Here is a 15,517-nt window from a genome sequence, read left to right as displayed (position 1 = left end):
GCAGAGTCTATTAAAGTAAATATTTTACGATATTGTACAGAGAGTATAAGGTTCTAATATTTATTGTATTTTCGGTTATGTAAATATATGAAAATCGGTTTGTGTATATTGATTCTATAGTTAGCTATATACTACATATTGTCTCGCTACTTAGTGCAAAGGCGTCGCCTTCGAGAGTGAATAATAAAGTATGAACAATTATGGATTTGTGGTTTCCAAAAATTAGACATATGTGATGAAAAATGATCCTGCAACCAAAGCAACGGGGAAATGAATAAATCTGCTTCTCTTATTTATTTTATTACTCCTACACTTTCATTCACAAAATTTACTTATAAATGTAAATTATTCACTAACAGGTATGAAATATTAATAATTTAAAAATAAATGAAACCAAATAAATGTATTTATTTAAAACTAATTTCAATCATCACATGTGTCTACTGTTTTGCCAAATTAATTTTAATGGATTGAAATAGTCAAGTGGATGCTTCGTTCATTGCATAGGATTTACTTTTTACAATTAAATAAATACACCTAAATTAACAAGATATAGAAAATAATGATCATAGTCGTTAATATTTTCCTATTTCATAGGTTTTGTTTTTTTTTGTCCAAAATTGTAAATAGGTTTGTGGGTGATTTGATTTCCTAGAAATACTGCAGGATTCTTTTTTTCTTAAAAAAAAACACGTACAATTTAATTTTAAATTATGTACCTTTATTACCTACAAAAATTAATCAATAAAGCACTTATTTTATGAAGCGTTTATATGTATTTTTTATTATCCCATTCATTATTACATACTTTGTTTTTTTCCTTAAGATTTATTTATAACGAACACAGTTCAATAAAGATTATATACTCTGTATGTCTCTTTGAATGTTTACTTTGAAATATCTAAGTCTCTACATATATTACTGTTGACACGGGACTTGTAGGGTGAACAAACTAATTGCTTGATTTAACCTATAACACTTTGCTGTCTTTATACAATTTCAAATACTATTGGCATTTTTAAATAGTAATGAACAAAATTGGTTATGAGAAAATATTTTTTTTTATTAATAATATTATATCTTGAGTCTGAAATAAGACGCTTTTTTTGTAATTGTGTATTACTTCTTGGCCCTCATGGAATCTTGAGCGTCAACGGGCGAGGAGGTGTATTAAAAATACTCAACCCAGAAGTTGTGAGGTCACTTAAGCGCCCCTTTCGAGACCGGACCTTGGCGCGGCGACGCTATCGACGTCGGTCGGTAGAGTGGAATAACGTGTGCATCCTCTCTGTGTGTGGTTTGTATTTTTCCTGACAAATTAATATTGTCATGTGATCGAATGAGATAACTCTAAAGGGCTTTGTCGAAAAAAATCAGTCGCGCATCATACGCGCCCACACCAAACAATAATACTATAATGTAATGATACTATACTCTCCACGGACTATAGAATAATACTATAAGATATCCTTAGGATCAGAACAAAGGATCATTACTTAAACGGGCATACCTAAAGCCCTGTCGACCATAGGTATACCGGATAAGTAAATAAAGTCCAAACCGAATTTCAAAAACATCGGCAAATATTATGAGATAGCCAATTGCGCAAGAGTAAGCATATATTCACTCTCAATTATTTCATGAATCGATGGGAAGGCAATCGCATAGTCGGAGAGTGATCAAACGCAGTCAACTGTCAGCTTTATATGGGAGTGTAACAAAATAATATAATCATTAAGTAGTTACAAATCTAGCAAGTCGGTGCATTACTATTAAAACTTAAAAGTACGCGCACAAAATGTTGCTTGTGCAAATATGTTTTTAAAAAAATATATTAGTTAACTATGATAGAAAGATGTATATTTACTGTCTATTATTTCACTTTTTTATAAAATTTAAATGTATTTTTTTTCTTTTGGATTGGAAAACAATATTTTATAATAATTGGCAGAGTATTCACAATGACAGAGCCTAGCGAATTTTTAATAATACGAATATGAACGTATTCTAATTTCTAATCGTCGCGTAATACAACTTCTGAACGCACGCGCGCCTTATGACAGCTGCTGTGATAAAGAGAGGAGTGTTGCTCGGTCGTTTTTGTAAAAATTAAATGTTTAATGAAAGTTTCTGAGTTATAAGTTGAACATTCTAAGAAGAAAAGTGCTAATATATGTGTAAAAACTTGTAATTTGTGATGAAGCAAAAGAAACATTTTTAGCGAGTCGTTTGGTTTGCAGTGGTTAGCGACCAACTCTATCTAACATTATGGGTAAGTACACCGGCAACTAACTTTTTATTTTTACTTTACATTTATATATTAACTTAAGATAATAACATTGTAATATTGTTTTTATATTCTTATTAGAACTGACTTTCAAATTATAGTAGCGGCAATTTGTTTTGTTGAAATTATCGATTTTTCTCACGCCGTATTTTTAAGACAAAAAAATATACTTTTTCAATACTTTTTATATGTGATCTGACATAGTATTTCATTATTCTGCATACACAAAATGGTGTGAAGGTATGTTCGTGATTTTAGCTTATTTAGACGAAATAAAAACCGTTTTTTTTCAAATAAATAAATACATACAAAAGCTTCATAACAGCACTAAATATAATTAAACTGATTGACATTAAAGTGCTGTTACTAAGGTAGAATTAAAGAAGATTATTCTTGTATTTTTACGACACAGAAGTTTGATAATAATTCACATGTAAAGTTAGTGTGAGCATGTTAAGTGATTAGTACACGAGTGTCAGGTGATAATACCGCGACATACAAATGTAGTTTTACTAACAGCGATGTCCTTGAGGCGTTGCCACTAGGAAGCTAATTTACTTATATTCTTATTCTCGCAATTTGTTTAATGTTCTAGATTTTTAGCCACTTTTAGCTATCATTAATATTTTTCTGTCTTTACCACACACGCTAATTGAACAATGCTACCATCTACAAGTTTGAATTTATACTGAAGCAATTTTTATAAAAATAATATGAAAATGAATTCAAAGATTGCCACACTCTGATCTGCACGCTGTTACCTCATACCATGTGACTCCTCGAAGTATTTCCCCATTAAACATTGCATTGCATAACATTCTATGTAGTACATGGATAGTATGCATAGATTTGCTACATTCAATGTCCTTCTACTGATTGACAACTTACTAATGAATACTCGTATACAAATACAGTGCAATGTGAAGAGGGTGGTGTTTACATGCCGGTTTTATTGATTGCTTAAAATAACTGCTAAGGAGTTCCTCATGCTGTAAATAACTTTTAATAATCACCAGGTACATCTAAATTGATAATACTCAGTGTCCAACTGCAAAGCGGTGCTTGCTTTTATCACACATTTAATAATCTATCAGTTTACAGTATATTGTTATTTGTATAATATATATTTGCACATTGTTAATGTTTATATAACAATTTTATTTATTAATAATGTTTGGACATGAAGAGGTTGCTTCAGTTTTGTCTTGTGAATTAATTTAGTTATTCACCGTGCAAAAGCAATGATATGATAAATTGTATAAAATTCAAAATAACCTTCAGCACAAGTACTCAAGTTAAAATAGGTATGAATATTTTTATCTAAATTATATAATGTATATGGAGTAATTACAGTTTAAATTTTAAATAATTCATACATACCAATGTATCTTTATAAGGCATATATATTATTATACCTAACCACTTTATAATCTGATTGTACCAACGAGCTTTATACTGCAGTAATTCGCGGCGCTGCGTTGGGGCGAAGTAGGTCACTTTAGTAATTAATGCAAATACATTTCAGACGGCAACTAGACATATCAATGACATTTGCTGGGGTTGAATGCCTCCACAGGCCGATCTCGGAAGAATACGCACAATTATGTCTCCTACAACGCTTAAATGAGGAGCATTTACAAATGAACCTATGTGGCATATATTGACGTAATATGGATTATGTATATTTAAATACATTAATAGTAAAAATATTTAACTGTTATAACATGTAAATATTCAGATTTTCGGTATGATTGCGAGGTATTATGAGCTCCGATTGGAGATCTAAATTAATCTTGGAGAAAAAGCTGCAGAAAACGAATAAATATGAATTTATGTTATACCATGTATAAAAACATTCTCTATTACATCAATCGTATATATTAAATTTCACGCTATTTTAAAAATGATTCTTAAAATCAATTTACCGACGCTTCGTCAACGTCGAACATCAACAGAGATAATGGCACATGTTGCATAATTAGTTTCACAATAAACATTGACCGTAAAGTACGCTGAAGGCAGAAAGTAAGGTAATAAAAATTAACCTGCTATACGTTTTTTGCTATTCGCAAGTGCCGCGCCGCTCGGACTCTGTTAATGCTTATTTATATTTTGTACAGACAGTTATTATAAAATAATTGAGGTTAAAACCACTGTAAAAATATAATTAAAGTTGGTTCGTTTTCATATTCTGTTACGTTGTTTATTCCCATTTATTTTAGCCCTTTGAGGTCCTAATCGTGGCCCTTTTAAATTGTTATATGGCTAAGTAAAATTTAAATCAGCGAGCACGCGACTAGCTAATACTGCTGGCATTAGCGAGTCGCGTGCGCAGCTGACGCTGGTACAGCGATAGTTTTATTAGTCTCCGTGTCGGTATTGAAATGTCCCTCAGTCGGCGCTGGCACAGTTTTACAATAAACCGTGCTCGTCGCAGATACTAGATAGTATCGATTATTTTGGCAACAAGAAGGGCTTCCGAACCGTACAAATTCCCCCGATATTTCGCCATTTGTTAATTTTGGGGTGAGAAGATCGTACATTTTATTGGATTAGTATTAGCCGCGGGGCGACGCGACGACGCCGAAGTAGGTACAGTTAATTTTTAGCCTCATTACTGTCATTAGTGACATCGTTAAAACCTATTATACTCAGTAGTATACTTAAGTGTACGGCTCCACGTTATGAAACGAATTACGTCGTCTCGCTGTACGCTCGAGTTGCTTAGAAAAGTTCCACTTTTTCATTAATTAAAAAAAATATGTTTGCATCGTACGAAGTCAAAATATTTCTTTTTAAATATTTAAAACATATTCCAACAATAATGCTGTAACGTATAAAGGGTACAAGTATGAATGTGTGTGTGTGTGTGCGTGTGCGTGTGTACTGTGAAGTAAGTTTGTAGCGTTCTTACAAATGGTCGGCCACATTTCAATCAGACTGTTAGACGCCGGCTGATAAGATATATTATGTATTCCTTAACCGCATCTGTCTGGTTTTACTATTTATTTTTCAATATTCAAATGGATGAAATACGGTTTTAGATGCACTGTGTGTTTGTATACAAATAATATTGTTTTTGAATGTTTATTTCGTCTATCGAGAACATTTATTTTATGTAATGTATAATGTGATAATATATTCAGTTATGAAATTTTTGTTCTTTTTTATGATATAGGTGGGCGGATTTGCGAATGGGCCACCCGATGGCAAGTGATCACCACCATCCAAAGACATCGGCGCTGTAAGAAACATTAACCATTTCTTACATCACAAATGCGCCAACAACTTTGGAAGCTAAGATGTTATGTCTCTTGTGCCTGTAGTCACACGGGCTCGCTCTCCCAGACACAACAATACTATGTGTTTCGGTGTGGCGGTAGAATATGCGATGAGTGGGCTGTACGTTCCTAGACGGGCTTGCAAGTCAAAAATCTTTATTCAATATAGAAGCGTGGAATTGCTTATTGATTGACAAATCTACCACCGGTTCGGAAATAAACACCTCGCACCTGAGAACACCCGGCGACAGAGATCAGCGGGTTTTTTAAATGTAATATTTTACAATTATTGTTTTTCATACAATAATACAAAATATATTTTCGTTATTTGAAATAGCCTAGAGGCGATTACCTCATTGCCAAGGTGTGTAATCAAATAAGAAGTCACCGAATAATATTAGGTTTGATTTAGCAGTTTTGTTAATAACTAGCGGCTTTACGCGATTTCACTCGCGTTACCGTTAGTACAACGCGAGTGCGACTCGTAGCGGGATATTCTAGTCTATAACCGTCCCCAATACATGTGCTATCTAACGCAAAAAGATTATTTAAAATGAAATTGATTGATCCTGAGATTAGCGCGAGAAATCAAACAAACGAACATAAAAATCCGTAGCCAAATGTAATGCTTCCTATATATCTTAATATTTTGTATATACTATAGATGATTGTCCCAAAGCCTCCAATTTCAAAATGCAAAATCAAAACAAACTCGTTTAAAATTCAGTTCCAAGACTTGACCACACGTGCGAATTTAAGTAAAAGCCTATAATACTTATTTAATTTTAATCATTTTCCCAGTGTATATTTCAATAAATATATATTAAAATAAATAACAAGATATTTTTTAATGTTCATAACTTATACTTTACGTACACGCTTACAGCTTAAAATGTCTTACACTGAAATATATATGGTTTTGTTTCTTTATGTATTGCGGACGAAGGAATTGACGACTTTTCAGAGTCATTGTCCTACTGGCCGCTTTTCTTCTGCTAACGATTTGGAATTCCCAACGCGTTAAACGCGACAGGTCGTGTGTTCGTGTCATACACGATCCAACGATGATCACTTTCGTCGATTACTCTACAGTAAAAGAGAGTGTTTAACTCATCAGCAACACGTAGAGGTAATGTGCAAAGGTCACCGCTTACAATGAGGTGGTCGATTTGCATCGCCGCCAATTTAAGCCAAGCAAAATGAACGAAATGTAAACATTAAGTTTCACAACAACTTTTATACTCGTAATACTTGCCACAAAACTATAATCATGCTTTTAAAGTGTTTAGCTATACATAAAGAACTTATTCGATAAGTGGCGTGTCAGTCGTTGTCTTGTAGATCAGCGTTTCCCTTGCATGAATAAACATTATCTATAAAAAGGCAAAAACGTAAATTTGTGAAGTGCTCGTTTATCAATAATGTAAAATTTATATACGTCGCGTCTCTCCCGCCGCCCCAACAACGTGCGACCTGACTTGATGGTAGGTTGTTCTAGTGGCGCAGGGTCGAGTTTCAAATTTCGAACCACCCCGTGGTAAACGCTAGTGGATACAATAGAACCTTCAATAGTATTGCACACCTCGAACGCGAAGCCGGGTGGCATGGTTCTAATATGGGTATAAAATCGACAATTTAAATTAGTAATTTCCTATAGTGATTTAATTCGTCTAGTTTGTGAGTCTGACGCCTGTTTTGAATGCAGGCCGTTGGTTATCGCGACTGTCCCGGCGATGCCGGTGTGCGGTTACCGCGATCTACCAAAGAGCGATCGGCCGGGAAGCCCGTTGCTCGGGCACCTGTGACCCACATAACACGGTCGCCATCACAGGTGACGATTGTGAAGTAAACGTGCTCGTGTTTTGTAGCTGGCTAGTGAGACTTATATGAGGTGATGTGTTGCGCTATAACTCTGCACATAATCCCGTTTTATGAAGTACACCGTGTGATTTTTTAAACTATTAGCTTAATAAAGAAAGATACTCTTTTTTATATAATTGCAGAAATTACTTTATTATCCAATTATTTACTTTGCTTAATATTCACAAAAGCCAATACGGTCAGCTCATCCCAGACTTCGTAAAAGTTGTTTACACAAAGCAGTGGTGTTTAGTACTCATATAAAGGTAGTGGGTGGTACTTGGATCGTAAGGAGTTTGCAGCCCATAAGTCATGGCGTAAGGCACAAGTCGGTAATACCGGCATAGCGGCGCGCTGGCGCGGCACGGAGGTGTCGGGTGTCGGGTGGCGGGTGTCGAGTGCGCGGAGTGTATTGTTACACTAGCTGTTAACTAGACGGCGGGCAAGACGTTGGCGAAATACATTTCGAAATTTTGTTACATTTCGTTCGATATTTCGATATTCTTACCGGACACAATGTGTAATTGACATCGTTTCAGAACAACCATTGTTTTGTTAGCGTTCGATACAATTAGTATAATACTTATGTCGTTCCTAGTTAAAAAACGAATACCTAAAAGCGAACACATTATTACAAAATGTTGGTAAACGAGTGCGCCGTCGTTAGCCATTTGCGCGGGTAGACATCGTACGCTTACGGCGCCGTCCGTTCCCTACTGTATTAGCGCCATTGTCGCAGACTTCACCTCTATAATCATTCACGTTTTTATCATCGTTGGAGTCCCCACCGCGCGATTCCTGTATTTTATAACGTCTTATAAGGTACACGGAACTGCGCTAATTCAGATTTTGCTTGTTCCCCTTGTTTGTATTTAGCGCTCTGCCCAGAGCCGGAGCAATGTGTGTTGATTCGAACACCTTGATAGCCTTACAAAGACTTTCTTAATATTTTTATAATGTATGTTTCCTTTTCTTGCAATTGTATGAAATGAAAAAGAAGAAGGTTGTTAGATGTCGTTTCTGGGAATGAACACTCATAAAAGTGCATTAAGTTGTCGATTGGTAATAGTTTCGTAACGGCTCTGTCGTAACGTTGGTGCGACTGTTCTCGGTAATATAACTGTGTGGTCATCGCTCCACGAGCAGCGCCCAGCGAGGATTAACTTGTGTATATTGCTATGCGACAGTTGCAACGCTTTCGCTGTGGAAAATTTATGTTTCATATATGTCATAGTAAAATGTCTGACGGTCGGTCGGTCCCGTCTTGCGGACACTTCTTGGGGACTTATATTATACTATGAAATTGATGAAGATAACACAAATTCCCTAGATAACATAATTAGCATTTTTATTTATCAACGATTTAAGGTATCTTCATACAATTCGTATAATATAATGAGGATAGTAAAATGATTTCAAGGAACTTCTACCTTTGGGATTGTAGGACTCGCGTTTTCCATTCAAATATGAAGCTTTATTTACATTTTTTAAATAAATGTTGTTATTTATTCAATTAAAGAATACCACTTTACTAGACGGTGCCTTTTCCAGCAAAGCCGTGTCGATACTCTCGCTCCTGTGGTTGTATTTATTGGGATTAACGATGTTAATTTAACTGTTTTGTTTGGCAGATGGATAATAACACCGTTGGTGTTGTAATTGTCACCGCATATTAGTCATCGAGCGAAGTAAATGTAAACATCTGCTTTTACGACTAGCAGTTGCTCTAGATAACAATATTATAATATGACAGTTTAATCATTACACGAATTTTAAATTATTATTTTATTTTTTATAAAAAAATATGTATTTACTATTTTTTATGGAGTTCTACATACAGTAGCTGAGATATTATCTAAAATGCGTTAGTCACGGAGCTATCTGCTTTAAACCTTACTTTTCATCTCTTCTAGTTTCAATGAACTCGCTGGATGTCGGCACACGAAACGTATCAAGCAATTTGTATTCAGCCCGAACAGCGCGAGTAAATCAATTGTTAATTAAATCGAGTTGTATGCGTTATTGAGTTTGAGTGGACTTTAATGTAGAGATCGACGACTTTTATGATATCCTCTGATGTCTCTCTGGGGATAAATATGCACGATGATTCACAGTGCCGGTGATATCTGGATGTCATAGACATAGTCACAATTTGGTTCAGTCTTTGTTCAGGTAGACATTTACGAGAACTTTTTATAACATTATAACGTTAGCAGTAAATCTGTTGCATTAAACGAAATGTATATCGTTTATTTTATATGTAGATGTATGGAACGATAAATTAGAATTCTTTTGGTCCTTTGAATCGAGAGCGAGAGCAATATCTCAAATATTTCGGCATTATTTATATTACGGTATAATCTATCTATCTGCTGCAAACTGATGCTCGATCACTGAATGCATAATCACTGGTTTGCATATAGTTTTAATAAGATACAGTCTTGTGTTTTTTAAAACTAATGATGTATCTGTTATCAGCCAACAATATTCGTCCTTATTTTAGTAGATTAAGAAGAGGAGACGACTTGCTACTTGGTACTTAAGAAACGGCCGTCGTTAGCATCGTCGGTAATATCTAACTCGTGGTGTCCTCGTGACCATATTTCCAAATGTCTGCCTCTATGTCGAATAGAATGTTACATGTGCAGTTTTGTATCTTTAGATAGATTGAGCAATATTCGATTATAACAAGTAACCTAATATCTAAGTTAGAAGTAGAACAATTGCACTTGGCTAATTATTGCCAAAACGCTCTCCGGCGTCCGATCGCTTGCGTCCTCAACTTCCGTATTATGTAAGTGAAGTTACGTGCGAGTTAATGGCGGCCGCTTTTATCGGTCACCAGTGGGTTGGGCGCTGATGAGTCAGATGTTAACGAATTCAATAAGTGGGTGAAGGCGAGCCGGCGCCTGCATCGCAGTGAAGCAAAGCCATACCGGTTACATATCGAAAGCTATTAATAACGCTAAACGCGTGTGATTAATTCGAACACTCAAAATGTCGTGCGGGCTAGGGACCACGATTACTAGCTTACAGTTTAAAACTATGACCATTTTTGTTTTATATGTATGTTGTATTAACATGCACAAGTCATGTGCACGAGAACAAAAAAGCTTGTGTGTAATTAGACTAAATACCACCTATATTAAAAACTTAATAATATTTTGAATGAACACAAGGAAAGGCTCGAAACTCTTATACAATAATTATTGTTTATGAATATATGTTACTTTAGTAGTCGACGTTCATATCAATATAGATCACAGAGCCTAAGCGAAGCAAGGCTAACGCCGACGTCGGTCAACACAGGTCATAGTAACATTATCCTCGGAGAAGTTAACGAGTACATACAAGGGAGATGAGCCATTAATTTTCTGCCCTTATTCAACTGTAAAGCGCTGTATTTGTTAATTAAATTCAAATGGGATTACTCTCTACGAATACAATGATCTATTTAAAAGACAAACATTAAAATCGGCTAACATTAACTTATATTTAATAATAATATAATAATAATTATTATTATTTTTGTAAAAATGTATATATTTATCACAGAAGTGCCGATTTAAAAAAAATTATCTTTAATTAAAACAAGAGATGCACGGTACGAGACACAGATGTCTTACGAAATAATAACACATGGTACGTCCATACATGTTTCGCCTCTAACAACAGGAATGTAAATCTAATTTTCTAAATTGTGTCAAGTTTATTTTACGTTAATTTAAAGTGATATGATACATATCATACACATACAATTTGTATTATATATTGTATGCTATATGTACATACATTAAACTAATCTGAATATTTTAATATTCTAAACATCGTCAGGTTAATTGTTATATATGGCTGCCATGACAACTGTTAAGGTGCAATTGTGTTCGTGGCTTATAAAGCAGAACCTTTACCAAAAATAGATAAGCGTTAAAGTAAATGTCAATCTTTACAAACCGCTGCAACAATACATAAACCAACGAACTCTGTTAATTTTTACAAATCATAATGATTTGTCACAAAATTTATTTGGCAATAAATGCCGCAGTTGCTTCGATTATGTATTGGGAATTATCGTTTAGAACCGATTATTGATTCGTTCTAATACAAATTCGGTCACGCGCCGTTGAGCAACTCACGTGGGCTTGACACAATACAAAGACCATATAAATACCTATTGGTGTTTTATAATGCTCGCAGGCTGCGCGTGTGCTGTGTACGTATGTCTCAATACATAGGCACGACGCAGAGGTGCTTGCGAGTTCAACCACCAAGTAATTAGTAAATAATTATTTCAAATAAATGTCAGGACTTGTAATACGCCGCGAAGTATTTTAATAATATAAAATTAGATTCATTAAAGGTGCAACTCAATGTCTCCTGTTTTAAACCTGATATGTCATGTACCTTGCATTCAACTGTTTGTGTTATCAGTTGTGACGTCAAAGATATAGAATCAGTAAAAACACACTATTTAATATTTGTATTAAACGTTTCACCTACCATTATCTTTAGATTACAGCTGTTGTGATCTAACTAAATAATTAATTCTTATCGCGCGAACTACTTGTACTTCACGAGACAATTGTCCGCTTGCGAACCTGTTTTTAATTATTAGCGTACAGATTTTATAGTCATCGAAACGCAGAATTATTATTTTATCTTATGTATATAGAAATATCACATATTATCCTTATTAAAAATTCGTATGAAGCCGAGTCAATTTTTTTATAAATTTGTCGCGTGAGTTTGAATTTGGGTAGTTGAATGTAACAGAAGGTTATTTTAAAATATATTTCTTCAATACACAATGAGTATGTTTGTTGAAAAGTATTTAAGAAGCATTATCAAAAAATATTTATTTTGATAGTCTTATATCGAAATAGTATCGATCAGGAAAGCCAGGGCAGGGCCAGCCCTGATATGGATTGACGAAAGATATTTCATAGATGAATATTTTAACCTGTAAAATTACAATCGAATACCGTTCTCTGAATATTCTTCAAACTACGTAGAGTCTATTTTTGTCAAAGGCCTCACATCGCCATCCGCTGTAGAATTCGGAAGAGTTTTATCACGTCCGTGTTTATACCTTTTGTTTGGTGAGATTATACCATCTGTGACCTTTATGGTTTTAAATAAATTAGGTAAAATTTAGAAGCGGATAAAAATAGAAAAGTTTTTGCTCGGTGTTTTATAAACATGATTGTTATAAGAATTGCGGTCAGACGATCGTTTGATTTGGGCTCTTGGAGCGTGGGATTAAGTTTTTCATTTGAAAGCGTATATAATTATCTTTTAAAGCATAGAGATGGAGCCGTTACTTCAATCTTTTTATATTTATATGGTATTGAAACTCGACTGAAATTTGCCAGAGCAATACAATTTTATCGAGCCGTAACACCTTTTAATGGTATCTTAACGTTTAATGAACGCCGGCGATTGGTCGCTTTGCAATCTGTCTCTACGACACCGACCGATAAGATAATCACTTGGAACTTACCAGAACGGACCGACACATTATAGGACACTATAGCTGAACGTACGTGGGTCCGCTACATTGCGGATATCCATTAGTCTCCGCGTCACTAATGTCAACGTAATCTGCGTTGGATATTGTGATTAGAGAATGTGTGCCAACTGTCACGACAAACGGCTCAAAGCATTATAATTCTGAGTCATTTCGCTTCTAATTGGATCCTTATTACGTACTATGTTGATGTTTTGCTGATGGAAATACTGTTAAATTGAGCTTCATTCAATAAACAATAATATATAATGTATCGACTAATTTTATTTTCACGTCGATATCCATAACGTTCCGTCGATATTGTTTTCCTTCTCAGATTGTGTATTTTCGTTTTCAGAAAGTAGGTGCGATTGAACGCACGAAGGACAATTAGTTCCGACAAATTATTTGAATATCAATATATTGTGACAGTTCTTTAGTGACCTGAAACTGAAGCGATGGCAGTAAAATGTGTCGGGACCCAACGGTCGGTGATCCCGGAAGTGTCCATGTTTGGGGTACCGGTGCGACGGACGTCCATTTACACGGGTCAAACCGATGGGCAATAGTCGTTAAAAAGTAAATGACTTTAATCCGTGTGGGGAATTAGCCGCAACGATTGATTGAACAAAATTAGACAAAATCGGAAAAGACAAAAGTGTATCTAAAATGTCATCGCTTACTTTGTTATCAATTTGTACTTAATAATTATTACAAACCTTTGCGTTTCTTGTGTACTTTCAATAAGCAAAATAAATTTCTTGTATTACATCAACTACGATGCGGAGATGCGTTTCTCCGAGTTACGACATCAAACATAAAGCGTACAGTTTCATCATCTTCTTCAATGCCTTCAAAGAGGTTAATGCTTTTCGCCTGTGCCGATAGTAATTTATTATGCCAATATGTTTAAAATTATTAAGGTATTGATCTAGTTGTTGGAATAATGATATCAATATTTTGTTACTTTCTACATCTCGATGTACCGAACTGAATCTTAAACGTCCTCCAAATAGAATGAACGAGGTCAATTATTTACATTTGTTTAGTCAAGCAGAAAAAGCATCTACGTCAAATTGGTTGAGATGTATCAAATAACGAGGCATGTCGTTGCCTCGTAAACTGATATTTGGAACCCACTTTGGTCGGTTGTTTCGCCGCAAGACTTTGTATGCTGTTCAGTGTATAGCGGCAAAATACTTTCATTTCCGTCAATAACCATTACGTGGTCAGCGTCAGGTTCTCGCACATCAGTTCCCGCAAGACCGGGAAGTGCCTCTGAGCCCGACAGGTTACCCTTTCATAACTTTCATGCGATTATCTTCCGGTAAATTTTCCAATTATAATGGGCTTACACTGTTATGGAAAATATAGTCGATATAAATTGGAAAGCAGGAAGTTCCTGTACTAAGAAACGGACTAGTTGAATTATAGTTCCATACAAGTCTTCGCCAGTGTGGCTAATCCGTATCGAATATAATATTATTGTACGATTTTACTCTCAACAATCTCTCTATCTATCATGCAAAAGAAAAATTAAACTCTTTTGGCGCGGATGTGCAGATACTAACACGATGGAGAAACCAGTTTTCCATCGAAACAAATTTAATGACGTTAATATCTTAATGTATGGGTTCATTGTGTTGCAACCCACCAGTGAAAATAAAGAAACCACCTTAAATTGCACTTTCTCAGGGCGGTCAGAGTCCAGCAGAGCGTTACGTCACGCGTCAACGGCCCTCCGAGAAACTCAGCTTTTTGCTCGCCCTTGTTTTGGCTCCCGATATGTCAGACCACGCTTGTTTTCGATAATTAGCGGCTGCTGATTTATCACTCTGTAACTAGTATTGTATTGTATCAATAATACTGTACAAAATTTATTAGAATAGAAATATTTAAAAAATCATCTGTTTGATATGATTCTGACTCAAAATATTAAAACTACTTTGTAGTACATGTATTTACAATTATTATTTTAGGCATAAGAAAGCTGACAATAACAGTAAAGGACAATAGGAGGTGAATGAGAATGAATTTCTTTACGTATGTCTAATTACTATATTACAATAGATATATTGTAAGTTTTTCTATACCAGGTGGATGGTGCAGTCATTGAAAACGCGTTTCATAAATAATGTATTTTTAATTAAGTAATATAATTTAAGTAGTAGTATTTATTGAGTTTCGTTAAGTCTAAGAGATCTTTTAAAAATTAAAGTAATAATATAAGTTTATATTTACGAAAACCATGATGTTGAGATCTTATCAATGGTGTAATGAATGTAATATCATTGTCTTGATGTATGTATTTTGTTGGAGTCTCCTTACTGAACTTGTATCGAGCCTTAAACATCGAAGTCACATGGAAGGAAAATGAAATTTCAAAATGATGATACAACTGGTTTATATTGTTTTTGAGCCGGACGTCCCTGTTGCCAATCGTGGCGTCGTTCATTGGGCCCGACTCCGAATGTCGTCGCCTGGGTTTCCGAAACAACTTTTTGTTTCCACTCTTTCAACACGACCATATTTGGTCAATTGGTATCTCCGACGTCCAGGTACTTAAAATTAAAGTATTTAATG

At 34.9% G+C, this 15,517-nt stretch overlaps 1 protein-coding gene across 1 annotated transcript in view; it reads left to right on the top strand.

Annotated features, from left to right (window-relative positions):
• Positions 1–2,030: 2,030 nt before the first annotated feature.
• Positions 2,031–15,517, top strand: part of LOC113403174 (actin-binding LIM protein 2) — a 69,252-nt gene continuing 55,765 nt past the window's right edge. Inside the window, exon 1 of the mRNA XM_064218756.1 lies at positions 2,031–2,272. Within this exon, the coding sequence (XP_064074826.1) occupies positions 2,269–2,272 (4 nt within the window). The 5' untranslated portion in view covers positions 2,031–2,268. The remainder of the gene's footprint in view (positions 2,273–15,517) is intronic.

The sequence above is a fragment of the Vanessa tameamea genome, chromosome 24 (assembly GCF_037043105.1).
Source record: "Vanessa tameamea isolate UH-Manoa-2023 chromosome 24, ilVanTame1 primary haplotype, whole genome shotgun sequence".
NCBI classification, from domain to species: Eukaryota; Metazoa; Arthropoda; class Insecta; order Lepidoptera; family Nymphalidae; genus Vanessa; species Vanessa tameamea.
Note: the sequence above shows the minus strand (reverse complement) of the source record. Positions and strands in the feature narration are given on the sequence as shown.